Source organism: Rhincodon typus, chromosome 5 (genome assembly GCF_021869965.1).
Source record: "Rhincodon typus isolate 14 chromosome 5, sRhiTyp1.1, whole genome shotgun sequence".
In the NCBI taxonomy this organism is placed as follows: domain Eukaryota; kingdom Metazoa; phylum Chordata; class Chondrichthyes; order Orectolobiformes; family Rhincodontidae; genus Rhincodon; species Rhincodon typus.
This window is the reverse complement of record NC_063336.1, coordinates 35,550,138-35,565,059: the sequence shown is the minus strand read 5'-3', so window position 1 is coordinate 35,565,059 and position 14,922 is coordinate 35,550,138. Positions and strand designations below refer to the sequence as shown.

Genomic DNA, 14,922 nt, shown 5'->3' with positions numbered 1-14,922 from the left:
AAAACATCATCCACTTGTCAATGAGATGGGGGAAGCAGAGATAATGTCACATGCTTTGGATCATATTCAAGTTATATGATTGAATAATGAGAGTTATCTAATTTTCAGTTGCTTATTGATGAGACAAAATTCATGTACATTAAATTAGCAAATCTTGTCGTTTCATCACGATGTTAGTATCATACTAGTAAGGTAGAAGTTATTGTTTAACATTGGCTGAAAAACGGTGTGGAAGCAAATCTCTTGCAGTCTTGTAACTTCTGTTCTTGTTTACACTTCCAGGATTCCATTCTGGACATTAAAGTCCCTATATTCAAGGATCAAGGTGAAAGTCCAGAAATTAGATCATATATGGAAGAATTCCCATTCCCATTCTATATAATTCTACGAAATGTGAATGCCCTCCCAGAAACACTCAGTGATGCTCTTAGACAGTGGTTTGAACTAGTGACGGCAGCTGATCATTAACACAGTGATTGACATGTTCCATATTGTTCATTGTTATCTCAAATCATTTAATGCACATACTGTAATATTTAATGTACTAATTAATGCAGATTAGCAGCAAGAGAAACCTTTGTTCTGTGACTGAGAATGTGATGTTAAAATTGAGCTTTTTAATGTGAAAAGCTCTGTTCACATTGAGAACTGTACCACTGTGTTCATGGTGGTTTGTGCCAAAGGCACAGTTTAATGTATGAAATGTGAGAACCTGTCTGAGGTTTGAGTATCAGATGTTGTTTGGTAATGTGGATATTATTTACAAATGTGACCTTTTAAATGAAATCGTTAAGTGTGCTATTTGGAAATAGAGTACAATCCCAAGTATGAACCTTTGTATCTTTTTGTATGTCAATAAATCAATTACTAAATGCTTGTTCCATTCTGCTTCTTAAAGAGATATTGGTTCTTTTGATGACACATAATCCATCTTAATGTTGGGATTTTCTTTTGAATGCAAACATGTTTTGGAATAGAAACCTTCAAATGATGTTGTTTAAAATATTTCAGTATTTTGTTTCAAATCACAATGTGATTGTGGGCTGAAGGCACACTACTTATTTCCTTTTTGAGCCTAGGCAGTGATGGAAACTATCTTTTTCCATTGGCTGTGGGAGGAAAAAGCTACATTTAGGTGTCTTGAACTATTTCCCATTAGCCTTGGTTATTTTTGCCAATGCCTAAAATACAAAGATCTTGCTCTCCTTTTTCTAGTACATGAAATTTGCAACCTCTCAGAGACCTTGGCATCCTTTCCAGAGTCTGGCACCCAGCATTGTATAGGAGTGCTTCAGTTAAGGATGAATTACTGATTTCATTAACGTGCAGTAGAACATCCTTACTGGTGTGTGTCCTGGGTATATTAACAGAATTTAAAAGGAAGCAAAATCACGGTATTAGTGCCTGTATTAGTATGGAGTGAACAAATAACCGATATAGACTTGGTCTCATGCCAAGCAAGCTTTATTGTTAAATTTCTTTAGCTTGTCAATAGATTGTATATTGAATATGCCAGGATTGGGAACAGACTTTATAGTAAGTTGCTGATGTGACTGTTAGTATCAATTTCATTTCTGGGAGCAACGTGGACATAATTTTGCAGTACACCTAACATTCAAAATCACAGTTGGCAAAGGAAGTAACCACAATCCAGAACGGATTAGGAAATTTATACTGAGCAACTCTCATCTCCCAGACCTGTTCAATAAGAGTTCGTTTTTTTTTTTCCTTTGAGCTGTTTCTTTGCTATCTGAACCACTTACCGAAAAATATCCCTTGGATTTATCCATGATTTAAAAGTTTATTTTTTGACAGATCCTATTTGAAAAGGGAAACATAGTAAATTGACACTTCCAGGTTCTAAGAAAGCTAGGATTGAAACTGTATTGGAGACCAACATTTCTGGGGAGACTGAAATGAACTGAAACAATCTAAAAAGACTCTGCCACATGAGCTTAGATGATGATCCAAGTGGTGCAGTACAGGCAGGCTGAAAAGGATGGAAGCTGGATCCAGGAGCTGAGAATAAGCGGAAGGTAGCATTAGTGGGTTTGTTGGTGTATATTCACCATAAGCAGAGTTTAAGTGGTTCTGCTAAATCCTAAAAGAGGAGCTGAATTTTTTGGAAAATGGAGTTTTAAAAGACTTCGCAGTTGATATTTGTTGAGTGGACTGCACAGCCAATTCGTAACATCTGTTTTAGTCGTATTTACTGTTTAACATGTGATGACGTGTTTATAATTAACTTCAATTTGCCTGTTGTGTCATGTTTAACTGGTTGTGAATAAGTGTTTTAGAGTATTGGAGGTTACCTAAGAATAGTATTTAGTGTTTACCTTGACTCTGGTTTAGTGAAAATTTTGTTTTATATCAGGTAATCTTTCAGTAAAAGCTGTGTATAACTTTGAAGAATTCTCAGTCATCAAACCAAGCGACTGCATGTTTGGATTAGTTGAGAATGTCATTGTTCGGTACCATATCATGTATAAGATAATGGTTCTGAAAGGGTTGGAGACTGTATTAGGTTCCACACAATCTGCTGTCACATTGGTTTTGGTGGTTATAAGACAGAATACCGTTTTTTAGATCTTTTGGACAGTAGACCTATATCCACAGTCCTCCCAGAGATCTTTTTACTAAGACTGATAACTTGTGCATAATTGCAATAAACTATCTCACATGTTAACAGGCTATTCATGTAAGATTGAATAGTAGTTGAATTATTACCACTGTAAACCAAATAGGGCCTTTATACACAATCGAGGAATTGTAGCAGCATCCTTCTACCCAAAAATATCCTTTAAACAGTAGAATTAGACTCCGAGATCAGTCTTGGGGCAGCTATTGTCGAGGTCAGCATAAACACCATTGTTTTGTTATCAGTAAAATGACAGAATATGTCTAAAGGCATGAACACAGTCCAGTCCATCACTCAAAATAGCCTTCCATCCATTGGCTCCATCTATATTTCTCACTGGCTTGGGAAAGCAACCAACATAATCAAAGACGTCTCATACCACGGTCATATTCTCTTCCACCCTCTTCTGTCAGGCAGCAGATATAAAAATTTGAATACGCATACAAACAGATTCAAGAACAGCTTCTCTGCTGTTATCAGACTCTTGAACAACGTCTCAAATGTTAATATTAATCTCTCTCTCTGTGCACCTTCTTTGCGGCTGTAACACTGTATTCTGCACTCTGTTCTGCTACCTTGATGCATTTTGTACGGTATGATCTGCCTGTATAGCATGCAAAACAACACTTTTCACTGTATTTCGGTACATATGACAACAATAAACCAAACTCAAAAAAAGCTAAATCCTTCGGTACTGATTGTTGCAAATTTTAACTGAACTACCATATTTCTAATCAACAGTGCAACAAGAATCAATGAAAGTCTCAGAAAGCTGCTTGATCTAAGAGCAATCAACAACAGTTGGTGAATTACATTAATTAATAACAGCTTTCCCCCACACCCTTGAAAACATTTCTGGGTTCTGAATGGAATCAAATTGCTGCCATATGTCAAAGGGGGGAATCCCAGACTGATAGTATGTCTTACATCGGAATGTAATGTTACAAAGTGGAAAGTCTTTCTCTCTGCCAACACCTGGAGGTTCATTTTCACATCCTCTTTGATTACAGGAAAGGTTCCAGAGGACTGGAGATAAGCCAATGTTGTTCCTTCGTTTAAAGAAGGAAGCATGTATAATCCAGGAAATTATAGGCCAGTGAGCCTGATGTCTGTGGTGGGAAAGCTCTTGGAGAAAATACTGAGGGACAGCATACATTTGGAAGAAAATAGTCAGTGATAGGCACCATGGTTTTGTCTGGGGAAGGTCATCTCTTTCCAACCTGATTGAATTTTTTCAAGAGGTGACAAAGATAACTGATGAGGGAAAGGCTGTGGATGTCATTTATATGGACTTTAGTAAGGCATTTGATAAAGTCCCATATGGCAGATTGGTACAAAAAACTAAAATCACGTGGGATACGGGGTGGGCTGGCTAGATGGATACAAAACTGGCTTTGTCATAGAAGACAGAGGGTGACAGTGGAAGTGTGTTTTTCAAAATGGAGACCAATAACTAGTGATGTTTTGCACAGATCAGTCTTAGGTCCTCTGTTGTTTATATATAAATGATCTGGAGGAAAACGTGGGTGATCTGATTAGCAAATTGGCAGAGTTGCTGATAGTGCCGACAATTGTGAAAGGATACAACAGGATATAGATAGGTTGGCGACTTGGGCACAGATATGGCAGATGGAGTTTAATCCAGCCAAATGTGAGGTGATGCATTTTGGAGGACGAAATTGAGGTGTGAATTATACTGTAAATGGCAGAATCTGTAATATACAGACGGACCTGGGTGTGCAGGTCCACAGTTCCCCTAAAAATGGCAACACAGGTGGCCAAAGTGATTAAGAAGGCATCATGGCATGCTTGCCTTCGTTGGCCGGGGCATGTAGTACAAGACTTGGGAAACCATGTTGCAGGTATATAAAACGTGTGTTAGGCCGTATTTGGAGTATTATGTGAAGTTTTGGTCGTTACATTACTAGGAAGGACGTGGAAGCTTTGGAGAGAGTGCAGAGAAAGTTCACCTTCTATATTAACAGATAACACAGTGTGGAGCTGGAGGAACACAGCAGGCCAGACAGCATCAGAGGAGCAGGAAAGCTGGCGTTTTGGGTTGGGACCCTTCTTCAGAAATGGGGAAGGGAGCTCTGAAATAAATAGAGGAGGGTCGGGCTGGGGAAGGTAGGTGGGCTGGTGATAGGGTTGTTCCTCCAGCTCCATACTGTGTTATTTCTGACTCCAGCATCGGCAGTTCTTACTATCTCTTCACCAGAATATTGCCTGGTCTCAAGGGCATTGTCTATAAGGAAAGGTTAAAAAGACTAGGGAATTGTTTTCAATGGAAAGATGGTGACTGAGAGAAGACCTGACAGAAGTCTACAAAATTATGACAGCCACAGATAGGGTGCATAGTCAGAGGTTTTTTCCCAGGGTTGAAGTTTCAATTACAAGGGGGCACAGGTTCCAGATCAGAGGAAGAAAGTTTAAGGGAGATGTGCGACGGAAGTTTTTCACACAGAGAGTAGCAGCCTGGAATGCACTACCAAAGGAGGTGGTGGAAGCAGGGATATTGAAGACATTTAAGAGTCATCTGAATGGGGACATGAATATGGAGGGAACAGAGGGATACAGACCGAATAAGGGCAGAAGGTTTTTTTTTCCCGGCTTAGTCAGGGCATGATCATCGGCACAGGGTTGCAGGGCCTGTTCCTGTGCGTTACTTCACTTTTGTTCTTACCGATATCATTTGCTGCGGGGTGTTTTTGTTTACACTGCAGGTCTTCCGGAATCCGCAGCATTTGATTTTGCTTGAAGTGTCGGCCTGAGCTGCCCCGCCCCCGGGGAGGAGGTGGGTCCTGCCTGTGAGCGCATCAAGGTGCGACGTGCAGATGGCGGCGGCCAGGTTACTGCCTGGTGCCCTTAGCCTGAGGCAGGTGAGAGCCGCGCGCCCGTTCACCCGGCGTTCCAAGCTCAGTGATATCACAATGGGAGCAGAGCGTGCAGGCAATCCCGGGGACCCTCCGCTTCCGAGCACAGCAACAGGAGCCTTCCCCCTGCAGACCAGCGTTCCCCTACCTCTGGGCAGGAAGGTCCGAGTTCAAGCTCCATCGGCCTTATAGACGCTGTGTCTGCTCATTCTTGGAGCAGACTGCAGCCGGCACGGTGGTAGTGTCCCTAATTCTGAGTCACAAGGCCTGGAATTATTTTCAGATAGTTATAGTCAAGGAAGTATTAATGAGAAACATTTTAAAAGACACAAAGCTCTGATACTCAGTTATCTAGAATGCAGCTGGGAGTCAGAAGAAATTGCAAAGGCTTTTACAATAATCATTTAAAATCCTTCGATATGGAATTTATATCATATGACTGGAAGGTTGTCGATATAATATCCCTGTTCAACAGGACATAAACCTGCTTTTTAGCCTCACTTTGAGACTGGATACATTTTTGCAGGTCATAATTTGGAAACTCATTACAGATGAGACTCAGCAGTTAGTTTTTTCAGAGAGCCACCATATGTAAATAGATAACAGAAGAAAAGATTAAGAAAATTTTGGATAGAAGTGTTTAAAATCATAAGCGGTTTGGACAGAGTAGACAGGGATAACTTCCAGTTGACAGAACAATTGAGAAGCTGATAACACAAGATTTAATGGGATTCACAAAAGACACAGGCAAAAACTTGTTCTGCTGTGAGTGAATGATGTGGCCACACAACCTGTAAGTTTTTGTAAAGACAGATTCAATTGAGATTTTCAAAAAAGATTTTCGTAATTAGCTGGAGAGAGACACAATGCAGGGGAAAAGGGTCAGTTGTGGAACTGGATGAGTTGTTCCGAGCAAGAGCTGGCATAGATCTGACAAGAGTCAGCATAGACCCAGCAGGCTGGCTGGCCTGTTTCAGTTCTGGAATCATTCTGACTTTATGAATTGATGGACTGGATGGCTCTAAAAGTTTTCTGATTGTCTTTGTCATCCTTGTTCGTCTGTAACTGGCATTGTCCAGTGATTCCAATTATACAGTGAAGTTGCTGTTCTGAGGTTGAATTTGAATTTGATGGAGCAGAGTAAATTTTATTCTGCATGTAACCTACATTATAGTCTTCAATGTCAGTATCAAAAATGGAAAAATGTACCTTGCAAAAAGAACATCATGCTTTATTTAAAATGAGCAAATGTTATTTTGTTTTCACTCCGTATTACAAACTGAGCCTGATTATGTTAGTTGTCATTTTCCAGTTCTTGCATCGACAGAAGGTTCTGAGTTTGTACAGGAAGATATTGAAAGTAATTCATCAAATTCCAAATGAAGGAGATAAACAATATCTTAAGAATTGGGCAAGACAAGAATTCAAACAGAACAAGAATGCTACAGATGAAGTAAGTTACTGCTACATAAACAAGTTTTGGCTGCTATTGTGTATATATATCTTGGAAAGCATATGATCAGTTTCCTTGCTTTTCCTGGCTAATATCTAAAGTGTGATGCTACAAATGTCAGAGGTACAGAACAATATTTACTGGATAATAATGAAATCAGAAATTGTAGCATTGAAACTACAAAATTGCCACTTGCTTCCAGTGCTGGTGAAGTATCTTAACTGACAAAATATTGTGTATATTCGTCACATCTCTATCAGTTTCAATGTTAAAAATTTGCTGTACCTGTGTTTGGTTTTTATGAATGTATTTCAGTTTTAAGATGCAATGTTGTTTGTTTCTAAATTAATATGTTATCATGTAAAAATCTAGTTTGATAACTTAATATTTAATATTTGTATTGCTTTCTGAACAATTATCTTGGTGTTAATGGGGTTTGTGAAGGCACAGGTTCTTTAGTTGGTATTCCATCATGAACTAGAAATAACAGGGTACTTTATCATACAACACTGATAACCCTGGAACTATTGAAACTGTGCTGCAAAGTAACTCTGTTTTGAAAATCTAGCAAAGTACAGTTGCATATGTAAGAGGAAGAGGAGAGATGAAATTCAGTTCATGTTTTCAACACATTTGAGAGTTTGTGTAAATCACACTTTATGAAACTTGAGTAAATCAACTCGAACAGTCTTGGAACGCTAAAGAAACAGACAAGTCCTTTGCTTTTCAACTTTGGAGGTATTCTTTCTTCTCCCGAAGGAGAACAGACAAAAAAGCTTCTTGACACTCTTTTAATAAAATCAGTTAACCTTTAATGGATCTCAAACTGTCTTCAACCAGAGCCAAGTAAGCAGCTGGATACCTCAACCCTAGTAATTTCACCTCCGATTGTTCTCCCACGTTTATTCCAATGCCTTTTGCACTTTCTTCTCTGCTTCCACCCTGTTTTGGTCTCATTTGTGAATTAGAGACCTTTGTATGCAAAAGTTAAGTACAACAGAGGCTGAAAAACTATGAAAGCAGAAAATCCTGTAAACAGTAGATCTGACTCTTTCTGTGAACAGAGACACAGAGTCTGACTTTTCAGCAAAGCTGCTAAAAGTTAGAAACGTAACCTGCTTTCAGCGCATGAAAATGGGGTGTGGGAGATAAGTGCAGAAGAACAAAAAGGAAGTTCTATGATTGGGTGAAGAACAGGACAGATTAAATGATAAAATGTTTCATTGTGTAAAATCAAAGGGGGTGGCAATTGGACAAGAAACAAAATATTGTCTAGCTGAGCTATTAAGGGCAGTGGCCTGGCCACCAAGTAAATATATTAAGAAAGAAACTAGAAAAACCTCAACCACACAAAAAAAACAAAATGGAGACTGAGGCTGTGATCTAAGATTGGTGAATTCAATATTGACCACATTAGGCCACAAAGTGTTCAGCAGAAAGATTGTGCTTTTCCTCAGCTGTACGTTGAGCATCATTGGAACACTGTAGTAATGGGAGCACAGTGGAGAATTTTAATAACACATGACGAGAAGCTGAGGGTCCTGCTTGTGGACCAAATGAAGGCGTCCCAGCAAACGGTCACCCTGTCTGTTTGCTGCCCCCATTGTAGAGAAGATTATATTGTGAACCGTGAATATGGCACATAGAATGGAAAGTACAAATAAATTGTTGTTTCAGTTGGAAGGAATGTTTGGGACCTCTGACAGTTAAAGGGCAGATGTTGTATTTTCTGCACTTGCATGGAAAGATGCAATAGGAAAGGGGGAGGAAGTGTTTGAGTGACTGAGTAGTGCACAGGGTGTGGCAGAGAGAATGGTCGCTTCAGAATGCGGAAAAGGAAGAAGGCGGCAACGTGTATTTGATGATGGCATCATGCTGAAGGTGGTGAAAATAGTAGCAGATGATGTGCTGGCTACTGAGGTTAGTAAGTTGGAAAGTGAGGGAGAAGGGTAATTCACAAATTGGAATACCATCACCAGAGAATGTGACTTGTGATGGCTCCAGGAGGTATAAAAGCTTTCGCGAAAGATTTCCAAGTGCCCATACAAATGATGTTTATTCTGACTGATGTTTGGGAGTTGTGAGAATGAGGCAGGCCATTCACTAACCTTTAAGTTTAACTTCATGGATGAGGCAGATGTTTCTGGGAATGGTGGCATCTTTTAACCTGACGGCTTAGCCATCAGCCCACCTCTCTCCACCTTGGGAAGGCCTGTCTCGACATTTTCTCCAGAAGCTCCTGCTCAGTGGCACTGCTAAGGCAGAGGAGGGATTCAAGGGTGAGTGAGATTCCCATCTCCAACAGAAAAATTCAGCTCCCTAACACGCTTCCCACAGATTCTGCCAGATGTGCAGTCGATAGCGTTTTCTGTTTTTATTTCAGATCTCCAACATTTGTGGCATTTTGTTTTTGACATAATGCGGTCTGGCATTACACTGTAATACTGTTACGGAGGGGGAATAGCTGAACCCCTCTAATAACTAAACTTAAACACAAGCCCCAATCTGGTATGACCAGAGTAAGGGCTCCCCTCCAATAGTTACCCCTGGAACACCCAGAGAAGCTCGCCTTTCCCCTCATAATCTATTAGAAGAATGGTTAAAAGAAAGACTATCCCTGATCTCCATTTTACAAATGACAAGAAACAATTTATTTATTTAACTCAACAGTGAACAAAGTAACAGAATTACTAACAAACCGACAATTCCCCCTTATACTACTAACTACTTCCTAACTGGCCTAAATTCTAGTAGAATGCTGCTTAAATAAAGATAAGTCCCACTAATATAAACCCAATTAATAAGAGAACAATGAGTTATAACTTAATCTCTCCAAGTTCGCACAGACTGTCTTCTGAAATATTCTATCATCTCCACTTTTCACAAACACCTTTCTTCCACTAATTCTGCTGTCAGTGATGTTTTGTCTCTATAATTTCTTCAGTGATGACTTTGAGCCTAAATACCGTGGTACCTTTGATTAATTAGATGGGCTTTCCTTGAGACCTGAATGGTGCTAACTCTGGCTGGTGGCTATCCCTGATTTTCCAAATGTCCTCATCTTATATACCTGTAATAACATAATCAAATTCTTATGATTGGTTTAAGGTTGTCAACACCATCAGATTTAAGCTCAATTGGCTTTCTGTATCTAGGTGCTTCATTTAAATTAATTGGCCAAATTCAAACTTGTTGTCTTGGAAAAAGTGCTGCTTGGCTGTTCTATACAGAATGTTTCCATTCGGGCACTCTCTGTGCACCTGCATTTATAAACTTCCAAGCACAGGCTCTTAAAGGGACCCACAGCACTCTTCCCCAAAATCATTTTTTACCAACAAATTCTAACTTCCTGCCTTCCAATTCATGAATACTCTCCCCAACTTCGTAACAAATACTAAGCAAAATGCATCAGAGATCTCAACTTTCAGCTGTGACAAAAAGCCAAGTTCTGTCTATTCATGTGGCAATAAAGACTATATGAAGAAAAGTTGGTTCTTGCAATGTCCAGTCCAATGTTTGTCAGTAGCATCACTAAGTCAGATTAACTGGTCAGTTAGCGGAGACCCTCCTGTTCACACATCAGCTGCTTAACGAAGCAGTGATTGCATTTCAAAAATAATTCACTGGCTTCTGTCTGTTTCGGGAGCTTAGTAGGCACCATAAGAATGCAAATTCCTTCTAAGTATCTGTAATGAATTTTATTTTAAACTCTCTATACGTAACTACTTAGGATAACATTCCTATAATTCCAGTCATGCACTAAAACTTTGTTCTCTATTCCAATACAGGATGCAGTGCGAATGATGCTCACTCATGGAAATCTGCAACTTAAGGAGCTAGAAAAAATGCTTCAATTAGCAAAATAAACAAAAAGAAAAGCAAAGATGTCTAAGATTTTCCAGAACACTTACACAGTCCTGCTGATACCTGTCTGGAACGTATGTTCTGGGCTTTGAGGAAAGCCTTTCATTAATTTGCCAGTAGTGACTCCATCACATCATTTACAATGAAACTATTATTTGGAAAGAATTAAAGTCATTTTTCAGCAGATGATTTTATGATGTTTGGGTAGTCATATGTGATTCATGGCGTGCAAGATCAAAATGTAACATTTTGGGAGGTGAATGTAATGATACTCTAGAATAGGATACAGACTACTTTGTGAACTGTACAACCTCCTTACAGTTGGGTGCAATTAGTCATTGAAGAAATACAGCTTATAAAAGACTGCTCCTTTCATAGTATTTACATAGACTTTATTTCAAAGTACTGATTTCTTGAACTGTATGGGAGAGAAAGAAAAAGTAATTGTATAAATTTTATAATATGTGGTGAAAATTTCACTGTTAGATTTTCAGGCTGATTTTCCCACTTGGTTCCGTGGTGGATGTTAACTTTGTTTTTCTCCCCGCAGATGCTGGCAGACTTGCTGAGTTTCTCCAGTGCTTTTTGTTTTTGTTTCAGATCTCCAGTATCTGCAGTTCTTTGTTTTATTAGACTATGTTGTAACATAATGAGGCTGTATATCCACAGCCATTTTTCACGGGTGGTCTGGAGTCTAAAAGATATTTGTGATTATACGGAGGCTGTTAAGTGGGAATGTCAATAAAAGCGTAATTTTTTTACTTGAGGCATTGCTTTTCAAATAAAGTGTGTGTAATTTATTGCCCAAGCCAAGACTGTGGGTGGTTCGTAGTGAAGGAAGGAGTGTGGAAAGGCAATAGTGACAGGGGATTCATTAGCAATGGGTGTTTCTACAGCCATAGAAGTGATTACAGGATAGTATATAGTTTCCCTTTACCTTTAAGCTGTGAGGTCTCATACATGCCAACTGGCATGCCGATGTTGACTTCCTCCTTCAGAAGCCACTGCTGAATAATGCTTCTAGGTGCCAGGCTCAACAATATCGAGGATCAACTGCGGAGAGAGCATTCTGCAACACCGTTTCTTGGTCCATGTGGGACTAATGGTATGGGAAGAAAGAGAAATGAGGTCCTGAAAGCAGACTGTAAGGAACTACAAAGGATTACTTAGTGCCACACAATATTAGTATTAGAACAGAAAGAAAGAGCAGATAAATATTTGACTGGAGAAATGGTGCAAGAGGAGGGCTTTAGATTTCTGAGGCATTGGGACCATTTCTGGGGACCTGTACAAGTTGGACAAGTTATGTCTAAACATGATTAGGACCAATATCCTCACAGGGGTTTGCTAAATGCTGATTTAAAATAGATTGGTAGCAGGCTAGGATCCTCAAGTAGTCGAGAGGGGAGGCGAAGCTGAGATGGAATTAGGAGTTGAAATACCACTATATGAATTCGAAAGGCAAGGTAGCATAGGCTAGGCAAGAAAGAAGTGGTTTTTAACAAGGCTGAATGAAATACATTTCAACGCAAGGAGCCTGAGGATTAAGATGGACAAGCTGAGGACATAGTCATGTGGGATATCATAGCTATAAGCAAGATTTACCTGAAAGATGGGCAGGATTGGCAGCTCAACATTTCTGGTGATAGGGCAGTCAGATGGAACAGAAGAGGAGCTGGGGGTGCAGGGTGGGTCACAATATTGATCAATAAACCAATATAGTAATGAGAAGGGGGAATATCTTGGAAGGATCATAAAATTAGGCCATATGAGTATAAGTAAAAATGAAAAAAGGAGCAAACATGATGTTGGGTGTGTACCATTGGCCCCAAAACAGCCAGAGAGAGAGAGAGGATCAGACATAATCAAATTTCAGAGAGAGATAATGTGAAAATAATAAGATAGTAATAGGTTATTTTAACTACTCAAATATTAACAGAGTTTCGCTGTGCAAGGTTTGGAGAGAGAAAAAAGTTCCTGGGATACCTTTTAGCCAGTCCATAAAAAGCCTCACAAAGGAGGGGGCAGATCTGGACCTGATTTTTGGAAATCAGCCCAGGCAGGAGAGAGTGACCATAACTCAGTTAGATTTAGGATAGTTATGGATAGGGATAAGGATTGACCAGGAATAAAAACTTTAAACTGGGGCAAGGCTAATTCTGCTCAAAAAAAATTTGATCTAAGTTGACTGAGACAGCTACTTCTAGATAATGTGTGAGAGTACTAGGCGGCATTAAATGAGAAAGTGTTTTCATAAAGACAAAGGTGGAACCAAGACTAGAGAATCCTGGATGTCAAAGGGCATAAAGGTTGGGATTAAGAAAAAAAGAAGCTAATGGCAGATAGTAATGTCCCAATACTGCAGAGTCCCTAGAGGAGTACAAAAGTGTGGGGATAACTTAAAAAGGGAATTTAAGAAAGCTAATTTAGGAGTGAGAGAGAAACCGTTGATCTGAAAAGCAAAGGAAAACCTAAAGTGGTCTTTAAAATCTATTATTCAAGAATTTGAGGGTGCTTGGCACGGTGGGGGCCAGAACGGTACAGCAGAGGAACAGGCTGTTTTGCCCACCATGTCTTTGCTGACCATGATGCTATTGTAAACTAATCCCATCTGCCTGCACATGATCCATATCCCTCTATTTCCTGTCTGTTCATGTGTCTGTCTGAATGTCCCTTAAGCTTTGCTATATCTGTCTCTACCACCTCCATTGGCAGCACATACCAGGCACCTACCACCCTCTTGTGTTTAAAAAAAAACACTTTCCTCGCATATCTTCTATAAACTTTGCCCTTCTCATCTTAAACCTATACCCCCTAGTACTTGACAATTCCACTGTGGGAAAGAGACTCTGACTATCCATCCTACCTATGCCTCAAAATTTTATATACTTCTATCACATTATCCCCTCAGCCTCCAACACGCAAGCAAAAACAATCCAAGTTTTTCCAGCCTCTCCTGATAGCTAACACACTCCTATCTAAGGAACATCCTAGTAAACCTCTTCTGCACCCTCTCCAAAACCTCCACATCCTTCCTATAGTGCGGTGACCAAACTGTATACAGTGCTGCAAATGTGGCCTGACTAAAGTCTTAGAGTTACAACATGACTTGCTAACTTTTATACTCAATGCCCTGACCAATGAAGGCAAACATGCCATATACCTTCTTTACGACTTATCCTTACCTTCTTATGCACTTGTGTTGCCACTTTCAGGGAGTTATGGACTTACACCCTAAGATCCCTCTGTATATCAATGCTCCAAAGGGTCCATTTACAGTATACTTTCCTCTTGCATTTTACCTCCCAAAATGCATCACCTCACATTTGTCCAGATTAAACTCCATCTGCCATTTTTCCACCTAACTTTCCAATGATATCTTGCTGTATCCTTTGATAATCTTTCTCACTATCCACAGCTCCACCAATTTCCATGTCATCTGCAAACTTACTAATCAGATAATCAACATTTTTATCCAAGTCATTTATATATATTACAAACAACAGAGGTTCCAGCACTGATTCTTGCAGAATATCACTGGTCACAGACCTCCAATCAGGAAAGCACCTCTCCACAACTACCGTCTATCTTATATGGCCAAGTCAAGTTTGTATTCAACTTGCCAATTCACCATGGATTCCGTGTGATTTAATCTTCTGGACCAGCCTACCATGAGGCTTGTCAAATGTTTTAGTAAAGTCCATGTAGACAACATCCACTGCCCTACCCTCATTAATCATCTTCGTCACTTCCTCAAAAAACTAAATGAAGTTTTGAGACAAGACCTCTCTGTGTAAAGCTATGCTGACTAGCACTAATAAGTCCATTCTTCTCCAAATGTAAGTAAATCCTATCTCTAAGAATCTTCTCCAATAATTGCCCGACCACCGATGTAAGGCTCAGCAGCCTAAAGTATCTTGGATTATAGATAGTAGGAACTGCAGAAGCTGGAGAATCCGAGACAACAAGGTGCAGAGCTGGATGAACACAGCAGGCCAAGCAGGGTGAAGGGTCTAGGCCCGAAACATCAGCCTTTTTGCTCCTATGATGCTGCTTGGCCTGCTGTGTTCATCCAGCTCTGCACCTTGTTGTCT

The 14,922-nt window shown here is 39.8% G+C and overlaps 2 protein-coding genes and 1 long non-coding RNA gene across 4 annotated transcripts in view; 2 read left to right on the top strand and 1 right to left on the bottom strand.

Moving 5' to 3' along the window:
* Window positions 1-872, top strand: part of mdn1 (midasin AAA ATPase 1) — a 184,099-nt gene extending 183,227 nt beyond the window's left edge. The window contains exon 102 of the mRNA XM_048597433.1: window positions 283-872. Coding sequence (XP_048453390.1) covers window positions 283-468 — 186 coding nt within the window. The 3' untranslated portion in view covers window positions 469-872. The remainder of the gene's footprint in view (window positions 1-282) is intronic.
* Window positions 1-5,477, bottom strand: part of LOC125483199 — a 53,739-nt gene extending 48,262 nt beyond the window's left edge. For both annotated transcript variants that reach the window (XR_007262158.1, XR_007262157.1), the window contains exon 1: window positions 5,322-5,477. This is a non-coding gene — a long non-coding RNA (uncharacterized LOC125483199). The remainder of the gene's footprint in view (window positions 1-5,321) is intronic.
* lyrm2 (LYR motif containing 2) lies at window positions 5,397-11,594 on the top strand. Its single transcript, XM_020532046.2, has 3 exons — window positions 5,397-5,517; window positions 6,824-6,964; window positions 10,753-11,594. Exons 1-3 carry the CDS (start codon window positions 5,473-5,475, stop codon window positions 10,828-10,830), a joined length of 264 nt encoding a protein of 87 aa, XP_020387635.1. The 5' UTR covers window positions 5,397-5,472; the 3' UTR covers window positions 10,831-11,594.
* Window positions 11,595-14,922: the final 3,328 nt, after the last annotated feature.